We start from the raw sequence: 20,877 nt of genomic DNA, 5'->3' as shown, positions 1-20,877 counted from the left end.
GAATCACAAGTGAAATAATTAGCTCCACCGGTGGATCTTTTAAAATGTGTAGGTGAGTAATGAGTACACCTGTGCTCCTGCTGGGGGACCTGGAAAACCATGAAATAACTTTTGTACAGATTTTCTTACAGTACTGCCTGTTTGGGTAGTGCCAAATATTGGCAAAGGAAACAATTTTCCCACAAGGGTGTTTTGGTCCTCATGGCAGGCCCATCCATTTGCACAGCATATTATTAAATAGTGCAAAATTATGATTGCTTATCTCTATCATAGAGCTACATTTTACTCCACAGTAATAAAGTTCTATAGACTATTAAGGGTCTGATTTAAAGTTCCACGTTCTGCTCATGAGCCCAACTTGCGTTCATATTTAGAGTTGAGCATATCTAGAACTTGCAGCCCCGTGTGTTTGGATCGTAGGACGTGTTTGTATACTAGATTTAGTATTTCACGTAGCGTAAAATGTGCGCACCTCAAGGTACAAATGTGGGAACACAAGGGGTAGGAATGTACTTTGGTGGGTCATCATCGATGGTACCATTGGTAGTTAACCTTAATGGTATGAAACCAGTGAAAGGTTTCATACCATATCATCAATGGTTTCACCCACCAATGGTCATCCCTGCTCAGAGGGAAGCGGGCCAATCAGAGATGGGAGCATAGGCGTGTGAAGACGTCAGCACTTTCCCCTCTTCCGGGTCATGGACTACCCCGTAACCCCTTCTTCCGGGACATACACTTCTCACATGGACTCACCTGGCCATCCAGGTGAGTAGTCTATGTCCCATTGGGAGGTGTTATTGGGGTTGTCCATGACCCGATGGAGGGGGAAGTGCCAAAGCAGCACCCCCTGTGCCAGTGTCTGATCACGCCTATGGGTGGGAGTGGGGCTTTCCTGGCTGCATCGGGCTCCAAGTCCCAGGGCCTTGGAGAAATAAAAAAGAAAATTGCTGGGCTCTGTGCCATTGGATCTCCACCATCAATGTCAAAACATCGGCTATCGATGGTTGTCAACCATCGATGGCCAAAGGCAAACCCTACAAGTTGGTCAACAGTTCATTGCTCCTATGCAAACAGGGCTTCTTTACGTGCAAATCAGGCCATAAACCTCATATCCAAGTGGTGGAACTGTTAATAAGCCACTCAATTAGAAGTATAATAAGGTTTTAGAGATAGAACATGCAAAGGGAGTGATACTGGGGAGATTAATCAAAGCTTCTGAAAAGGATAAGTGGTGGTGTTGCCTATATCAACCTATCCGATACTAGCTATAATTTTGTAGAATGTACTAGATAAATGTTAGCTAGAAGCTGATTGGTTGCTATACGAAACGCCTTAAGGTATCCTCTTTGTAACAACTTGCAAAGTATTTTTAGGTGGAGGTTAAATTCATAGAAGAGGGAACTGGCTCTGTTAGTTTCAGACTTGTAGAAATATTTCCTCAGGCAGTAAGAAAACGTACAACTAATTGCTTGTTGTAATCTTAAGGATGCGTGGAAGTTACTTCCGATTACACGGAACAGGGAATAAAGTTGGCATGTGGAGCAAGTGAGAAAAATTAAGCAGCGGCTCAGTCATATATTGCCAGATAGAGATTTGAGATAATCAAATGCTTGGGAGTACTGGCAGGTGACTCTAGGCATGGAATTATAGTGCTTTCTGGGTGGCAGCATGGGATTAACAGGAACAGTAGTGTAATACTGAATACAGAGAACTGATTAGCAGAGTAATATTTTTTTTCATGGACCACTTGAAACTTTGAAGCCTAGGGGACAATGTGATAGGGGAAAAATTTCACATGAAAGCGCCTGTAGGCAGGATTGGAAATTTGTAATGAGACCTAGGGATGACCATCGATGGTTAACATCCATAGATGCTTAACCCCCAATGGCCGATGGTTCTGCCATCATTGGCGCAGATAACCCACTGTTGGCCATCCCTAATAAGGCACGGTAAAAGGATAGGTGTTAGCTTGGCAAAACAAAGGGTGCTGGTATATTGTCACAAAGATTCTGAAGAGGGAGACATAGGGAGGAGTAGGATTGCTGTGAAGTGCACTGTGAAAGAGACATAAGCTCCCCGTCAGGTGTGTAATGCTGATACCAACAGTAAGAGCAACATTTTAAAAGTGTTCCATCCTCTTGTCCCATTCCACACACTAGGCATGGCCATCACTACCAGACACAACACTGCTCTGTAATAACTAAATGTTTCTGCCTACACAACTCCTTCACTTAGGTGCTATTGTCCTGGACATAGCAGGCGGCAAGAGCTCTAACCTGCCGACACACGGACACTGATTTATCCAGTTAATGGGGTTGACAGCACTCACAGAGCAAAGGAGTGTTTGTGTGCCGGGCATTTAGCACTAAACGTACCAATGGCCGAGGCCTCTGCTTGTCCATCTGTCCTGTTGCCGAACTATGAATCAAACCCTATCATTAAACCCAAATGCATACTGAATAAACACTCTGCATACACACACAACGATTTTGTTACCAACGATTTTATGAACGATTTTTATGAACGATTATCTGTCAGATTTTTTAAAGTGTAATGAACGATTTTTATGAACCACAAACGATTTTTGCATTTTCCCTTAATGAAAATCGTTCAGTTGACAAGTCTGACTGAACTACAAACTACAAACTACAAACGTGAACGCGCATGAACGATAATCGTTCATCATTTGACTCAGAAAGTGAACGATTTTTTTAACGATTATCGTTAAACGATATCGTTTAACGATAATCGTTCAAAACATCGTTGTGTGTGTATGCAGCCTATAAAATAACTATTCCAGAATTCAAAGATGGGGAAGCAGGAAGAGCAGGTCACCCATCAATCAAACATAGCTCACTACCTTTCAAACTTAATTACCTTTATTACACCAAACACCTTTTAACCCTTAATGCACAAAACCCGACTAAATACGCAGAAAACACGATCTCTGGGTTTGAATTGCCTCACTCACATTCAGTCGCTGAGCTGCCATTATGCTGCCTGCTCCGTGCTTTCAAACAGCGCGTAAAAGAGTTCCCTAGGCCAGTGGTTCTCAAACTCGGTCCTCAGGACCCCACACAGGTCACGTTTTCCAGGTCACCCAGCAGGTGCACAGGTGTATTCTAGGGGTGTGCACCGGCCACTTTTCGTGTTTTGTGTTTTGGTTTTGGATCTGGATCTTTCTTCGTGTTTTGGATCTGGATTGGTTTTGCCAAAACCACCCTTCCGTGTTTTGGGTTCTGGGTTTTGTGTTTTGGATCTGTATTTTTTTGAAAAAAAGCATAAAAACAGCTAAAATCACAGAATTTGTAGGTTTTTCTGCTCCTATGCTATTATTAACCTCAGTAACCTTAATTTCCACTCATTTCCAGTCTATTCTGAATACCTCACACCTCACAATAGTGTTTTTATGTCCAAAAGGTTGCACCGAGGTAGCTGGATGACTATGCTAAGCGACACGAGTGGGCGGCACAAACACGTGACCCATCTAGGCGTGAAACTGCAGTGGCAGACAGGATGGCATTGAAAAACTAGGCCCCAAACTGTACATAATGCAAAGAAAAAAAAGAGGTGCAAGATGGAATTGTCCTTGGGCCCTCCCACCCACCCTTATGTTGTATAAACAGGACATGCACACTTTAACAAACCAATCATTTCAGCGCCAGGGTCTGCCACACAACTGTGGCTGAAATGATTGGTTCGTTTGGGCCCCCACAAAACAAGCTGGCAATTAATCTGTCCCTGCACAAACTGGCTCTACGGAGGCAAGATGTCATCCTCATCCTACTCATCCACCGATTCCTCACCCTCTTCAGTGTGTACATCCTCATCCTCACAGAGTATTAATTCGTCCCTGCTGGAACCACAGGTCCCTCTGTACGTTCTGGAGGCTGGTCTCCCTGGAAGAGTTGATAATTCATTTTATGAACATCATCTTCTCCACATTTTGTGGAAGCAACCTCCTACGCCTTTCGCTGACAAGGTTCCCGGCTGCACTAAACTTTCGGAGTACACACTGGAGGGGGGGCAACTCAGGTAAAATAGAGCCAGTTTGTACAGGGACCTCCAAATTGCTTCTTTTTCCTGCCAGTACAGGTACGGACTGTCTGACATGCCTACTTGGATGCTGTCACCGATGTAATCCTTTAACAGACAGACGCACGCTTGTCGCTGCTGCTTTGAGGATTCAAGTGCGGCTACAGCCCACACAATTCACAAAGACAGAAAAAAAAAAGAATATTTTTATTGTTTGTGGAGCACACTTTGAGGGTTACACCACCCTTTAACAGACAGACGCACGCTTGTCGCTGCTGCTTTGAGGATGCAAGTGCGGCTACAGCCCACACAATTCACAAAGACAGAAAAAAGAAGAAGAATATTTTTATTGTTTGTGTAGCACACTTTGAGGGTGTCACCACCCTTTAACAGACAGACGCACGCTTGTCGCTGCTGCTTTAAGGATGCAGGTGCGGCTACAGCCCACACATTTCACAAAGACCGAAAAAAAAGAACAATATTTTAATTGTTTGTGTAGAACACTTTGAGGGTGTCACCACCCTTTAACAGACAGACGCACGCTTGTCGCTGCTGCTTTAAGGATGCAGGTGCGGCTACAGCCCACACAATTCACATAGACAGAAAAAAGAAGAAGAATATTTTTATTGTTTATGTAGCACACTTTGAGGGTGTCACCACCCTTTAACAGACAGACGCACGCTTGTCGCTGCTGCTTTAAGGATGCAGGTGCGGCTACAGCCCACACATTTCACAAAGACCGAAAAAAAAGGAACAATATTTTAATTGTTTGTGTAGCACACTTTGAGGGTGTCACCACCCTTTAACAGACAGACGCACGCTTGTCGCTGCTGCTTTAAGGATGCAGGTGCGGCTACAGCCCACACAATTCACAAAGACAGAAAAAATAACAATATTTTAATTGTTTGTGTAGCACACTTTGAGGGTGTCACCACCCTTTAACAGACAGACGCACGCTTGTCGCTGCTGCTTTAAGGATGCAGGTGCGGCTACAGCCAACACAATTCACAAAGACAGAAAAAAGAACAATATTTTTATTGTTTGTGTAGCACACTTTGAGGGTGTCACCACCCTTTAACAGACAGACGCACGCTTGTCGCTGCTGCTTTGAGGATGCAAGTGCGGCTACATCGCACACAAGTCACAAACACATTAAAAAAATAGTTTTTTATTTTTTGGAGCACATTGAGAGTTACACCACCCTTTAACAGACAGACGTACGCTTGTCGCTGCTGCTTTAAGGATGCAGGTGCGGCTACAGCCCACACATTTCACAAAGACCGAAAAAAAAGAACAATATTTTAATTGTTTGTGTAGAACACTTTGAGGGTGTCACCACCCTTTAACAGACAGACGCACGCTTGTCGCTGCTGCTTTAAGGATGCAGGTGCGGCTACAGCCCACACAATTCACATAGACAGAAAAAAGAAGAAGAATATTTTTATTGTTTGTGTAGCACACTTTGAGGGTGTCACCACCCTTTAACAGACAGACGCACGCTTGTCGCTGCTGCTTTAAGGATGCAGGTGCGGCTACAGCCCACACATTTCACAAAGACCGAAAAAAAGGAACAATATTTTAATTGTTTGTGTAGCACACTTTGAGGGTGTCACCACCCTTTAACAGACAGACGCACGCTTGTCACTGCTGCTTTAAGGATGCAGGTGTGGCTACAGCCCACACAATTCACAAAGACAGAAAAAATAACAATATTTTAATTGTTTGTGTAGCACACTTTGAGGGTGTCACCACCCTTTAACAGACAGACGCACGCTTGTCGCTGCTGCTTTAAGGATGCAGGTGCGGCTACAGCCCACACAATTCACAAAGACAGAAAAAATAACAATATTTTTATTGTTTGTGTAGCACACTTTGAGGGTGTCACCACCCTTTAACAGACAGACGCACGCTTGTCGCTGCTGCTTTGAGGATGCAAGTGCGGCTACATCGCACACAAGTCACAAACACATTAAAAAAATAGTTTTTTATTTTTTGGAGCACTTTGAGAGTTACACCACCCTTTAACAGACAGATGCACGCTTGTCGCTGCTGCTTTAAGGATGCAGGTGCGGCTACAGCCCACACATTTCACAAAGACCGAAAAAAAAAGAACAATATTTTAATTGTTTGTGTAGCACACTGTGAGGGTGTCACCACCCTTTAACAGACAGACGCACGCTTGTCGCTGCTGCTTTAAGGATGCAGGTGCGGCTACAGCCCACACAATTCACAAAGACAGAAAAAAGAAGAAGAATATTTTTATTGTTTGTGTAGCACACTTTGAGGGTGTCACCACCCTTTAACAGACAGACGCACGCTTGTCGCTGCTGCTTTGAGGATGCAAGTGTGGCTACATCGCACACAAGTCACAAACACATTAAAAAAATTTTTTTGATTTTTTTGGAGCACTTTGAGAGTTACAACACCCTTTAACAGACAGACGCACGCTTGTCGCTGCTGCTTTGAGGATGCAAGTGCGGCTACAGCCCACACAATTCACAAAGACAGAAAAAAAAAGAACAATATTTTAATTGTTTGTGTAGCACACTTTGAGGGTGTCACCACCCTTTAACAGACAGACGCACGCTTGTCGCTGCTGCTTTAAGGATGCAGGTGCGGCTACAGCCCACACATTTCACAAAGACCAAAAAAAAAAGAACAATATTTTAATTGTTTGTGTAGCACACTTTGAGGGTGTCACCACCCTTTAACAGACAGACGCACGCTTGTCGCTGCTGCTTTGAGGATGCAGGTGGAATCTAGACGGGATTTGGAACCGAGGACACACTACCTCCATCAATTGTCTAAATCCCACTGCACTAATGTCGGATACCGGACGCACGTCTAACACCAACATAGCAGTCAAGGCCTCAGTTATACGTTTTGCTTTAGGATGACTGCTGTCGTACTTCATCCTCATCGCTAGGGACTGTTGGAGGGTCAATTGTTTAGTAAAAGTAGTGATGTTCCTACTTCCTCTCTGGGATGATGAACAACTCCCAGCAGCAGCAACAGCACTAGGAGGAAGTGGTTCTTGATCTTTCCCTATTTTATTTTTATCGGAGAAAGTTTGGTCCTCCATTTATGTTATATTGATATATATACGTGCGGCTAAAGCGCACACAAACACAGAAAATATTTTTTTATTTTTGCTGGAGAGTAGTGCACTTTGTGGGTTACACCACCCTTTAAGAAATGAGCCAGCCGGCTCTTTACTTATGGGACACAGGCGCACGCTTGGCGCTGCTCCTTTGTTGATGCACGTGCAGCCACAGTGCACACAAGTCACAAACACAGAAAATATATATTTTTTTTGTTTGGAGTGTAGTTTGGGGGTTACAGAACCCTTTAACGGTCAAGCCAGCCGGCCCTTTACTTATGACACAGGCGCACGCTTGGCACTACTTTGTTGATGCACGTGCGGCTACTGCGCACACAATTCACAAACACAGAAAATTATTTTTTTTTTGGTTTGGACTGGAGTGTACTTTCGGGGGTTACAGCACCCTTTAACGGTCTAGCCAGCCGGCCCTTTACTTATGACACAGGCGCACGCTTGGCACTACTTTGTTGATGCACGTGCGGCTACTGCGCACACAATTCACAAACACAGAAAATAATTTTTTTTTTGGTTTGGACTGGAGTGTACTTTGGGGGTTACAGCACCCTTTAATGGTCAAGCCAGCCGGCCCTTTACTTATGACACAGGCGCACGCTTGGCACTACTTTGTTGATGCACGTGCGGCTACTGCGCACACAATTCACAAACACAGAAAATAATTTTTTTTTGGTTTGGACTGGAGTGTACTTTCGGGGGTTACAGCACCCTTTAACGGTCAAGCCAGCCGGCCCTTTACTTATGACACAGGCGCACGCTTGGCACTACTTTGTTGATGCACGTGCGGCTACTGCGCACACAATTCACAAACACAGAAAATAATTTTTTTTTTGGTTTGGACTGGAGTGTACTTTCGGGGGTTACAGCACCTTTTAACGGTCAAGCCAGCCGGCCCTTTACTTATGACACAGGCGCACACTTGGCACTACTTTGTTGATGCACGTGCGGCTACTGCGCACACAATTCACAAACACAGAAAATAATTTTTTTTTTGGTTTGGACTGGAGTGTACTTTCGGGGGTTACAGCACCCTTTAACGGTCAAGCCAGCCGGCCCTTTACTTATGACACAGGCGCACGCTTGGCACTACTTTGTTGATGCACGTGCGGCTACTGCGCACACAATTCACAAACACAGAAAATATTTTTTTTTTTGGTTTGGACTGGAGTGTACTTTGGGGGTTACAGCACCCTTTAACGGTCAAGCCAGCCGGCCCTTTACTTATGACACAGGCGCACGCTTGGCACTACTTTGTTGATGCACGTGCGGCTACTGCGCACACAATTCACAAACACAGAAAATAATTTTTTTTTTGGTTTGGACTGGAGTGTACTTTCGGGGCTTACAGCACCCTTAACGGTCAAGCCAGCTGGCCCTTTACTTATGACACAGGCGCACGCTTGGCACTACTTTGTTGATGCACGTGCGGCTACTGCGCACACAATTCACAAACACAGAAAATAATTTTTTTTTTGGTTTGGACTGGAGTGTACTTTCGGGGGTTACAGCACCCTTTAACGGTCAAGCCAGCCGGCCCTTTACTTATGACACAGGCGCACGCTTGGCACTACTTTGTTGATGCACGTGCGGCTACTGCGCACACAATTCACAAACACAGAAAATATATTATTTTTTTAGCACTTGGGGGGAGCACCCCTGATGGACAGAGCACCCCCTGGACAACACTACAGCACCCCTTTAGGACTGGGACACTGCACAGGACTTTGGAGTGGACACAGCCCCTATGGAGAACTGACTGCACAACACAGTCTAGCCAGCCCCTATGGACTTTGAAGTAGTGGACACAGCCCCTATTAACAACAGCAGCACAGCACAACACAGCCAGCCCCTATGGACTTTGAAGTAGTGGACAACAGCAGCACTACACTACACTACACTACACAGCAATAACTCCCACCCTCCCTCTTCACTGTCCACAGCCGAGTGAGAAAATGGCGCCGACGCGGGTACCTTATATAGGATCCAAAACCCGCGAGACTCGGAAGGCGGGATGATGACGTTTTGCCTCGATTTCAGATCCGAGTCAGGCGGGAAAAGTCGAGCCTGATTCGGATCGGACTCGGATCGGGGGGGCTCGTGGGGGTTCGGATTTCAGAAATCCGAACCCGCTCACCCCTAGTGTATTCATTACTCACTGACATATTTTAAAAGATCCACAGGCAAAGCTAATTATTTCACTTGTGATTGTGAGGAGACCTGGAAAACATGCACTGTGTGGGGTCCTGAGGAGCGAGTTTGAGAACCTGTGCCCAAGGCTAATAAACGTAGGCATTCAAAGATGGCTGCCCCAGGCTGACAGACAAGGAGCAAATCCAGTCAAGGCAGGGGCTGACCCATACAGGGGGTTCATTCCGCTACTAGCAGGAGCACATCCTGGCTGGATAGATCAGTATGTCAGCTGTCTTCCTCTATGCCATAATAACTTTGTGTGCAGTGTGGACCCATAATTCAAAGGACGGGTGCAGGTCCATAGTTGCAAACAATGGAACGACTGGCAAAGGCTTGCAGCCTTATTGAAGAAATTAGTATGGAAAAAAATCAGTCTAGCGGTCTTAAATAATTGAGGCGGAGATAGTTTAGAGAAGCGTATAGCACTTAGTTATAGGCTGGAATAAACAAGATGGGAGGTAATGAGGGCAGAAATTCATATTTTATTATTCCTTCAGTGATCTAAGAATGGATGTGGACACAGAGGCAAATCAGTGAATTGCTGGGGCCCTCTCACCCCCAGACCCCATAGCAGGCACACCCAGTGGTGGTAGTTCTGCGGCTGCCACTGGCAGGAGATGTTTTTGAGATGGAAGCCGCAGGATTTCATGATTTCCTGATGTGAGAAGCACCAGGCGGGACGAAAAGTGACAGCTAAGAAACAAGCTTAGGGTGTAGGCATAAGAAGAACATTGTTAACAGCAAAAGAGACAGGGGAATTCTAATATAAGGTAGAAGGACTAATAATTAATATATCCAACATCATGTGTAGTTAATATATCCCATCTGTTGCTACTTCACGATATTTACCTCAGTACTACTCGTACAAAACTGAGAATAAGTTGAGTAGAGACTGTAATAAAAATGGGTTGTTTGTTTTTACTATATCTTCGCCCTTTTAAGAAGACAATATTAAATATACTTCTAGAGGATATATAAGTTATTTGCATACACTAACTATATCCAGTGGTCTATTTGTGTGTACACCTATTGAATATTTGTCTTTTTCTAGTTTTGAGCATGTTAAGAAATTCTCCGCATTACCCCACTTTTGGGAAGATTAGTAGTACACAAAGTGTTATGTAATAACGGTAAAATGCGTATTTCCTCACTAATCATTCCTCTCCCTGATGCCTTTTCCCTGCTCTCTCCTCATCTTCTGCTTTCTGACGTGCCAATGCATTCTCCCCATCCAACACAGGGGTACTGCCTGTCTCTCTTCAGTCGCGCTCACCTGACCAGTGTCCTCAGTGACAACCACAATGAGTTCCTCATGACACTTGCGCGCTCAAAAGGGTATCGCGGAGACACGCTCTGGACTGGTGGCAATAAAGAAAAGGTGAGTGTTTGACACAAATAAGAACAGCTGCAGTCCTAGCCATATCTGGTCTAATAATTACTGACATATTAGAGAAAGACTGACCGTGGCAAGGAACACTGGGGGTCTATGTACTAAGACTTGGAGAGAGATATAGTGGAGAAAGATGTAGGGGTCTATTTACTAAGCCTTGGATGGAGATAAAGTGCCAACCAAACAGCTCCTAACTGTCATTTTTCAAACACAGCCTGTGACATGGCAGTTAGGAGCTGATTGGCTGGTACTTTATCAACAAGTTTTATCATTCACAACGAATGATTAAACTAATAAATGGTGCTCCAGCCACTCAGCTCCCAACTGTCATATTTCAAACAGATGACAGTTGGGAGTTGATTGGCTGGAGCACCATTATCATACGCAACAAGTTGTATCACTCGTTGTGAATGATAAAACTTGTTGATAAATAAGGCTCAATGTATTATTCCTTGGAGAGTGATAAAATGGACTGAGATAAAGTACCAACCAATCAGCTCCTGTCATTTTTCAAAGACAGCATGTGACAGTTAGGAGCTGATTGGTTGGTACTTTATCTCCAACCACTTTATCTCTCTCCAAGGCTTAGTAAATAGGCCTCTTAAGTCACCACTCAAGAAGAAGGCAAGAGCCCGGGGAAAAGATTAGAAAGCCCATCCCCATCCACTACTAAGTTTGACTGTCTGCCACGACATAGCTGGATTAACAACTTATTTGTGGCAATGTTATTAAAAAGTGTAATGTGTAAATACTCCCAACACCGCAAATGTGTTGAACACATTGTAGTGCGCCCAGATCACATTATGCCACAGTGCCCCGAGTTCAGATTATGCCACAGTGCCCCCAGTTCACATTATGCCACAGTGCCCCCAGTTCACATTATGCCACAGTGCTCCACAGTGTCCCCTGTTTACATTATGCCACTTGGCTCCCATCAGACTCCTCTCACCCACACTGATAGTGTTGCTTGTTGCAGCCTGCACCATGCTCCCCCACAGACTAGTTGACACCGTACTTGCCTACTTTTGAAAACTAATTTCAGGGAGATTATAGTTGGAAGTAGAATGTGCTGCGCAGAGTGTGGCACCCTCAGGAGGGGAGGTGGGGGGTGTCATGCTCCACACAAAGGGCATTTAGCTCCATCTATGGTTGTATCTATGTTTAAATGCTTGTTGTTAGATATTTCTATTAGCAACAGCATATTTTGGGAAATTTTGCAAGTATTGATACTAACCATGCTGCTTGCAATACTGGCGTGCTGTGGGATCAGGCCCCAGTGACTCACAGCATGCCCCCATACGATGTAACCACGCCCCTGTGAGACGAGGCCACGTCCCTTTTAAGTGAGCGCGCGCGCCACAGTGCGCTTACAGGAAACAACCAAAGGGAATGTCAGGGATGATTTATAGTCCCAGTCCGTCCCTGTTTTTAGATCATGCTTATCAAGGTAGCTATTCTTTTGATGTTATATATATATATATATATATATATATACACACAACTACTTTTGAACCTATATTTCGCCTAAATACCGTTGGTTTACCACATAAGAAATTACAGACTAGCTTTAATGATCATCTTTAGGTAAAAACGGATTTTAAAACTTTTGTTGTATTGTCCTTTTTGTGGGTTCACAGAGAGGAACTCACATTGGAAGTATAACTCCCCCTGTTCTTTAACTAAAGATTACTAATGCAAATTATTACCATCAGTCACAGCTCGCACTACTAGCAGCAGCAGAGGCTGTAAGTCACCTCAGCATACACACAGAGATAAGCAGACTCTGTGATCATCCTGTAGCACCACCAAGGGGTTCATGAGCAAGGATAGCTGAGGCTCCTCAGCAATGACAGCAGTCACACTGACTGCAGAAAATCATCTGTTTTGCTCAACAGCTCCTTGGTGGTCCCCCGGCAGGTTTAGTTGACCTGCAGTGAAGAATCCTGGATTTATGATTTACAATCTGTTACAGTGGAAGAGTAGACAGTGATTCGGGAGCCTCCTGTAGGATGTGGGAGGGTAGGCATTATGTTTGGCAATGGTGATATAGCTATGTTTGTGGAGGCCCTTGGGAGAACTCCCCGATTGCCCTGCTGTTAACCCACGAAAACCAAATACAACAACTCAGTATAAAGGCTTGTCCCCCTTTCATGGGCTTAGGCCTTCGGCCATTGGCATCTTTTTCCCTTCCCCACCCAGCACCGAACAGAGTTGGACTTTTTCAGTGTGCAGTACAGAAACTGTCATTTTTGTATTATTTCACTGTTAATTCTACTGGTAGTCTGATGGCCAGAACATGCAAGACACCTTAGGGGAGCTGTATCAAGCCTTGGAGAGAGATAAAGTGGAGAACTTCCCCAAAGCAACCAATCAACTTCTGTCATTTATCTAGCACAGTCTTTGAAATGACAGAAGCTGATTGGGTGCTTTGGGCAACTACGCCACGTTATCTCTCTCCAAGGCTTGCAACATCTCCCTCATTATGTTATTATGTACAATCCACTCCCCATGTTCTTCCAAATGACAAACTAACTCATAATAAAAGCAGCTGGTGCAGTATACTGGACATATATCATTATTATTATCTCTTATTACCCATCACATTACCAAAATAATACATGATTTACATCAGTCCCTATCCCATTGAGCCCAGATGATACATAGCACACCATCTCCGCCTAGATGCTTGGAATTGAACCAATGGTCACAGAGCTAACCACTGTGCTTCTTGCTACCATTATTCTTAGCACTGAGTGAGGAATGATCTCCCCCTCTTATTAGCACCGTAGATACTCACATAAGCTAACATAATTAGCTTTAAAAACTATTATTCGTGGTCTTTCATATTGGCACTAAATGAATGCTGTTTTCATACCTGTCCATATTGCTTCTTTAGGGGTCTAAAACCTGGGCTGATGGATCGCCACTCAACTTTCTAAAGTTCCCCAATGGAAATCTGTTTGGAATATTCGGCGGCAACAAGTGTATAAGCCTCAACCTTTTAGGTGAATATGTGATGGATATTTATATACACCCTTTACAGCTGACGCTTTGTGATATTCAGTATAAGTTTTAACTAAATCTGCTTGACTCTGAATAGCGACTAACTAGACTAGACATAGATACACGTCCTGTTAAGATTGGAGCGGTTGTGGGCACTTCTATCTGGTTGGCGCTAGGACCGGGCCATGTGTGCCATCCTTTGTTTCTGGAGCTGTGCCAAATAAATATTGATTTGTGCACATGATCACCAGAACACGGCATTCTTTAAAGAGGAGGGCATGCGAGCTACCATTACTACCATTACGTCACTACTGTATCACAATTTATCTATCAAAACTGAGGGACAGGGGAGGGCTGGATACACCTCCCTGATAACTATCAGCCCATCTTCAAGTTATAATGACTTTTAAATTATCCTTGTGCCCAGCCGTAACTGTTTGAATTAGAGATGAGTGGTTTGGTTTTACTAAAAACCCAAAAAAACTGAAATTTGGGGTTTTGAGTTGAACAGAGGGCCTGATTCAGAGCCGCTCGTAAGCGGCCGCTCGTTCGTTCCGAGCGATGTTCGCACAACTGCGCATGCGTACTGATTTTAATACGCATGCGCGAACCATTCACTGCGGCCGAAAATCGTGTGCTCGCTAAATAGCGAATGCCTGCTGTTTAGAGTGACAGGAGAAGGCGTTTGTGGGTGGTAACAGGGGAAGGTGCTTGAAAACGGGGAGTGGAGATCAGAACGCAGGCGTGCCAAACGGTCAAAACGGGCATTTTAAGGGTGTGCATAATTACTAAAGCAGCGTCATCGACCATGTCACTTGGTTGTTTTATAGTCAGAACTGCTCGCATGATTGTGGTAGGAAAAACCAACCACAAGAATAGCGAGCAGTTCATACGCCGTCCGATGTACTCGATTAATCTAATAAATGGTGGACATGACGTATGATGCGAGCGTCCAGGGGCGTTTTTTTCAAAATTACATTCGCATGTTTTGTTCGCTCGTTCAGACATAGAGGCGTGAACAGACCGCAAAGAGCGAACGGTTAATTTAAATAGCCAGCCCCTTTTTCTGGATGAGCGAGCGCAAATAGCTTCCGGCTCTGAATCAGGCCCAGAGTCCTGGTAAGGGTCACTATGGGGGTTTCAAGTAGAACAGAGTCCCGGCTCGGGGTTTCCCACAAATCAGATCTAAAACCCGGGTCTTGTGTGGTTTTGATTTCAGGTGCCAAAATTGGTCACAATGGAAATTAATGTCATCGACGTTAATAATACAATAGGTACAAAAACAGGTCCAAGTTACATGATTTTAGCTGTTATCATTTTTTTAAAGACAAAACACTTGAGGGTTTTTTTTTACAAAAACCAAAACATGACGATGATTTAGAACCAAAACTAAAACACGGGGATGTGCGCACATCTCTAGTCTAACTACACATATTTGGCATTGCTGTGTTGCTTTAGGGCCTGATTCAGAGCCGGACGCAATTAGCGCTCGCTCGTCCAGAAAATAGCGGTGGCTATTCAAATCAACCGTTCGCTCTTTGCGGTCTGTTCACGCCTCTAGGTCTGGACGAGCGAACCAAACTTGCGGTCGTTTTGTGAAAAAATACGCCCCCTGGCCGCTCGCATCCTACGTCATGTCCGCTATTTATTAGATTAATCGAGTACATCGACCAGCGTATGAACTGCTCGCTATTCTTGGGGTTGGTTTTTCCTACCACAATTTTGCGAGCAGTTCTGGCTATAAAATAACCCAGTGACGTGGTCAATGACGCTGCTGTTTTAATTATGCACACCCATAAAACGCCCGTTTTGACCTTTAAGCACGCCTGCGTTCGGATCTCCACTCCCCGTTTTCAAGCACCTTCCCCCGTTACCACCCACATACGCCTCTTTCTGTCACTCAAATTATCAGGCATTCGCTATTTTGCGAGCACATGAATTTCGACCGCACTGACTGGTTCGCGCATGCGTATAACGATCCGTACGCATGCGCAGTTGGGCAAACATCGCTCAGAGCGAACGAGCGGCTGCTTACGAGCGGCTCTGAATCAGGCCCTTAGTCAGAGAACTAGCTGATTATTGTAATATTTAGAGTAAAATATAGGGTTGTTATAACTGTGTGAAAGGTAGTGTGAAAAAAATTCTGAAAAATGTATATATGTCTGTTTCTCCTATAAAATATGAAAAAAAAAAAATATATTTTTAAAGGTAATAGGGATACTGCCCAGTTGAACATATGCCTATTTGCGGAGTGTTTCCTGCGTAATTTTGCACTGCGCAGACTGTGAAATTGAGAGCACGCAAGTGACAGGCTCCTTGCACGCTTATTTGGAACAACTATTTGGATTTATCAGCAACTCTGAGCCAGCCCAACTGTATACACTATGGTTTCGGTGGTGTTGCTATTGCTAGTTTCTTTCTGCATAACACAACCTGCATTGATGATTAGTAGGATGACCAAGTGATGGACAGAGGTGGCCTGTACACATATTTATATAACTTTTCTCACCAGGTAGCAAATTCTGGAGTGAGCTTGCCTGTACCCAGAAGCTCCATTTTATCTGCATATACAAGCCAAGCAACCCGTGAGACAGTGGAAATCACCTCTTCACCGGGATATTGATCAACACATTATTGAATATTATATTGGTGATCATTTTATGGTTGTTTAGTAATAATAGTACAAATGTGCTGCTACCCATAGCAACTAATCAAAAATGACCTTTTAGGGCTCCATTTATTACCGGCGACATATTTCATTTAGTTTCACAGTGATACTTTTGAATATGCCGCCGATGTTTAACGTTACTTTCCTCATATTACTGTTGAGGTCCAGCGGCATCCTCCTCCCTGGCAGTTTTCTCGGCACAGCTCCCGGTAGCCCACTGCTGCCAGCAACAGGTTGTTCACTAATGCGTATATGCGTCAACAATTTGCGCATGCCCATTGTGCTTTCACATGGCTGGTACTCAGCAAAGCTGAAGCCGTAAAGGCTTTTTGCTAGGTCCCTATTGCTGGGACCGAACCCTGACACCATACATAAATGGCGTAAGCAAGCAGTAAAGTGACGGGAGGAGAGGTATCAAACCTTGGAGAGAGATAAGTACCAACCAATTAGCTCCTAACTGTCATTTTACAGGCTGTGTTTGAAAAATGACAGTTAGGAGCTGATTGGTTGGTACTATGGCCCAGATTTATCAACGGGTGATAGTCTTGTTATCACTCGTTACTAATCCAACCAATCAGCTCCAACCAATCATAACAAGAATATCACTCATTGATAAATCTGAGGGCCTGATTCAGACCCGCTTGCGAGCGCTGTGCGCTCGCAAGCGGGTCGATGGTGCCCCAGTGCGCATGCACACGACGGAGCCGGCTCCGTCATGCACATGCGCGAGACCCGGATAGCGACGGGCAAACTGTCTCTACAGGTCTCGTACCAAAGGGGGCGTGCTGTCGATGTTGAGTGACAGCACGCCACCTTTGGTGGGCGGGTCGGGGGCGTGGCTGCCCAGACGGAGGCGTTCCTATGGGAACGCCAACCGTCTGGGGCCGGCCCCACTGACATCACAAGTGATGTCAGTGGGAGTGCTTTCGGCTCTGTTAGAGCCGAAAGCACTCTTGGGCTTGCGGCAACGAGACCCTACCACAAGGGTCTCATCGCAAGCCCAATGGTCGCGATGGTCTTGACCATCGCGTCCATCTTCCTGGCCGCTCGCTATAGCTGTGGGTGGTCACCCACAGCTATGCGAGCGGCCAGGAGGCCGCTCTAAAAAAACAGAAGGCCGGCCTTGATTCAGAGCGAGCGCTCTGTCAGAGCGTCCAGCTCTGAATCAGGGCCTGAGTCTTTTTATCTCATTTCACTTTATCCCTCTCCAAGCTTTGATAACTCTCCCCCAAACAGCGGTAAGCTAAGCTTACCGCTGTTTGCTAAATACAGACTGGAGGACATAACTCCTTTAGGGTGTGCTAAAGAGGTTATGTCTCGTCCTTAAATGAAGCCCTTAGTGATGTAGAACAATGTAGCCAATGGTTCCCGTGGTTGATGGTCACACATTTGCACTTTCTTAATAAATAGGACGCTGATTAGTGTACGTTGTTGTTATGTTCCCTCATTTCCTTAAGTTTATGCAAAGAAACACACATTACTGAGTACTGGACAAAGTATATATATTATATAAACAATTAGTAATAGCAATGCTACTGTCCTACATATTACAGCTCTCTTTGGTTCCCACCCACTCATTGTAAGCTCCACCCCTTTTGGACCCACCAATTGTTATGGTACAATAATTACCAATGTAAAGTTCTCCATAATTCTAAATGTTGCTATTTCCACACTTCTCAATGCTGTGTAGTGTTGAGAAATATGCCCAGGGTGAAATTATAGTAAAGGAAGGTCAGGAGTCGTGTGCCCGCTAATAGGAGGGTATTAATAGCAGCTAATCACAACTCTAAAAAACATGAACAAAATGGTCGCCATACTTGTAGGTAACAAAAGTAGTTTATGTTAAAGAACAAACCAAAATATTTCGGGATTTTCGGATGTAAAGTACAGTATCTGAAATTATGTTTAAAATTAAATATACTTAAATATAATTTAACAATGCAATTTATTTCAGTTTGAAACCTGAAACTATGTTAATTATTTTTACAGTTCTGTTATAATGCTCCTTGTCTTTGAAATGTTGCTGTCTATGGAAGTCCGTTACTAAAAGGTTCAAGCCTTGTCATGAACAGCAAAAGCAGCATTGCCACCTGCGGATTATAAAACATGACTAGCCAAAATAAAAAAGAGGGAGCATTGTAACAAGACAGTAAATAATGGCATGATATACAGTACCATATTCATTTGTTTCTTTTTGCACAACCTATTAAAATGTATCTTATGATAGTTTTAAGTTGAAAGTAACTCATTTCCCACTTTAAAATACTCAATAAATCATTTGTGTTGCATTCTGTGAGTTTATTTTGTATGAGTTCACGCTTGTGTAGTTCTTGTTGTTTTACTGTAGTACGTTGTTTTTTTTTTTTCATTTTGCCTTTTTATAAATGTAATATATAATGTATAATAATACATTTAATTCCAAGAAGAAAAAAAAAATGAACTGATTACATTTTTACAATACAAAAGGTGCATACACACACAACGATTTTTTGAACGATTATCGTTAATGATGCAGTTTATCGTTCAATCGTTGAAAAAATCGTTCACTTTATAAGTTAAAACGATGAACGATTATAGTTCATGCGCGTTCACGTTTGTAGTTTGTAGTTCAGTCAGACTGACCAACTCAACGAAGGGAATATGCAAAAATCGTTTGTAGTTAAAAAAAATCGTTCATTACACTTTAAAAAATCTGACAGATAATCTGATAGTTAATCTGACAGAAAATCATTCATATCTAGAGAAAAGTATCCTATATAGTAGGATAACAGAAAGACACTCCTTTGTGGGGGCACTCTTGATAAATGTTCCTCAAATTTAAATTAAAACATAACTTTTAATTTTATTATGCACTTAAAAAGACCAACAACAGATAAAAGACACAGACCACAACACATACATTATAAAATACTCAGCACCACAGTATTGTGTATCATATATAACTGTAGCATAGTAAAATTAAAAATAATGATAAAGGATATCCGCGCTGCGGTTTAAATAAACCAGAATATAACCACAGTATATGCAGAAATGTAATCACCCTTTTATATCTGGTATATCTCCTACCCTGTTGTTAGCAGTGAAGGGGAGAGGCGAAATATTGGATATGCTTGTGATAATAAATGATAGTATTTAACAATCTTAATAGTCTATATATACAAGCTATGTCTGGTAACCGGCGTCTGATATCATAACTCTAAATTACATTTACTAAACCCTTTTGAAGATAGTAATTAGCATCATTTATTTAATACCTATAATTGCATGGTTTGTAATATTAATACCTGGGTGTGAGTTACTAAACTTAATGTACCAAACAGATTACAATCAGCACTAATTCCCTCACTTGTTGGTCCTCTGTAATTCTAATAGTATTGTAACTTAGCCCCAGCTTATTGTAGCTCCAGACCTTGCATATACAATTCTTCCCACAATGCACACATGGAGTAATTTAAAAGGTATATATACAGATGTATAGCTCAAGGAAAAGAGAACCCCTCAAGTGACAGAGAATTGTATTCATATATTAGCCAGACCAATTCTGGCTCGTCCAATAATGAGACAAGAGTCACAGATGTCAAAAAAGGAACAGACTGTTCAACAACAAGGGGAAGTATGTATCGTGTTTGTGCGGAGTGTCCGCAATGTACACAGGAGGAGTGAACTATTAATTAACAAGGGGAAGTGTGTGTAATGTCTGTATGGTGTAACCGCAATGTGCTTCAGAGTTGTGTCACAACCGGGAGGTCAGCTGGGAACAGCTGATACTCACATGTCCTTGTCACCGCGAGGTATAGCGGGGCTATACAGATGCCAGCCGGAAGATCAGCTAGGCATAGCCGATACTCACGTGTCCTGTGACGCGCGTTTCGCCATGCAGGCTTTGTCCAACAGGGGGCCAAGTGTAAGAGCTATCCGATTGCAGCTCCTTTATAGGCTGCATATTATGGTAACCTCCGCCCCTCACCTACGATCGTGAGGTGGGAGGAGTAAAAGGAAGGGTTGTCAAGGGGACAGTTCCTGTTTACCCCGTGCATCATCGGGAATCCCCTATTACCATGGGGAAGAATTCTCCTGTCATACTTAATAAGTCACAGGCACACCTTATAGAACACAGAGTGGTAGTTTAAATGTAGAGTTATTGCACATCAACATATAACATCATGATTATAATACGATTCTATTGTTCTCTGTATTGAATATAAAAAAAGAAAAATATAAAAATATATATAAATAAATCTGATCATGTAATGGACATATAGACAGAGGATACAAATAGAGAAAAAAAAACTGAGTTTAAACCCTCTAATGGGCACATTATATTTGGGTATGACAAAACTGTAAGCCTATATATTTTTTTCTCTACATGATCTGGTATTACGTAGTACTGATATTTATGTTTCATAAGAGAGATATATATATAAAAAAACGAGTTGCTACCCTATAACCACAAAAACCTTTTTTGGTCCG

At 43.3% G+C, this 20,877-nt stretch overlaps 1 protein-coding gene across 2 annotated transcripts in view; it reads left to right on the top strand.

Moving 5' to 3' along the window:
- The window catches only part of LOC148502431 (lectin-like), a 36,616-nt gene extending 17,921 nt beyond the window's left edge, over window positions 1–18,695 (top strand). For both annotated transcript variants that reach the window (XM_088449822.1, XM_088449823.1), the window contains exons 4-6: window positions 10,587–10,724; window positions 13,633–13,741; window positions 16,252–18,695. In XM_088449822.1, the coding sequence (XP_088305948.1) occupies window positions 10,587–10,724; window positions 13,633–13,741; window positions 16,252–16,328 (324 nt within the window). In that variant the 3' untranslated portion in view covers window positions 16,329–18,695. The remainder of the gene's footprint in view (window positions 1–10,586; window positions 10,725–13,632; window positions 13,742–16,251) is intronic.
- The last annotated feature ends 2,182 nt before the right edge of the window (window positions 18,696–20,877 follow it).

This window comes from Taudactylus pleione, unplaced genomic scaffold (genome assembly GCF_031769625.1).
Source record: "Taudactylus pleione unplaced genomic scaffold, aTauple2 ptg000497l, whole genome shotgun sequence".
NCBI classification, from domain to species: Eukaryota; Metazoa; Chordata; class Amphibia; order Anura; family Myobatrachidae; genus Taudactylus; species Taudactylus pleione.
This window is presented reverse-complemented; position numbering and strand designations above follow the sequence as displayed.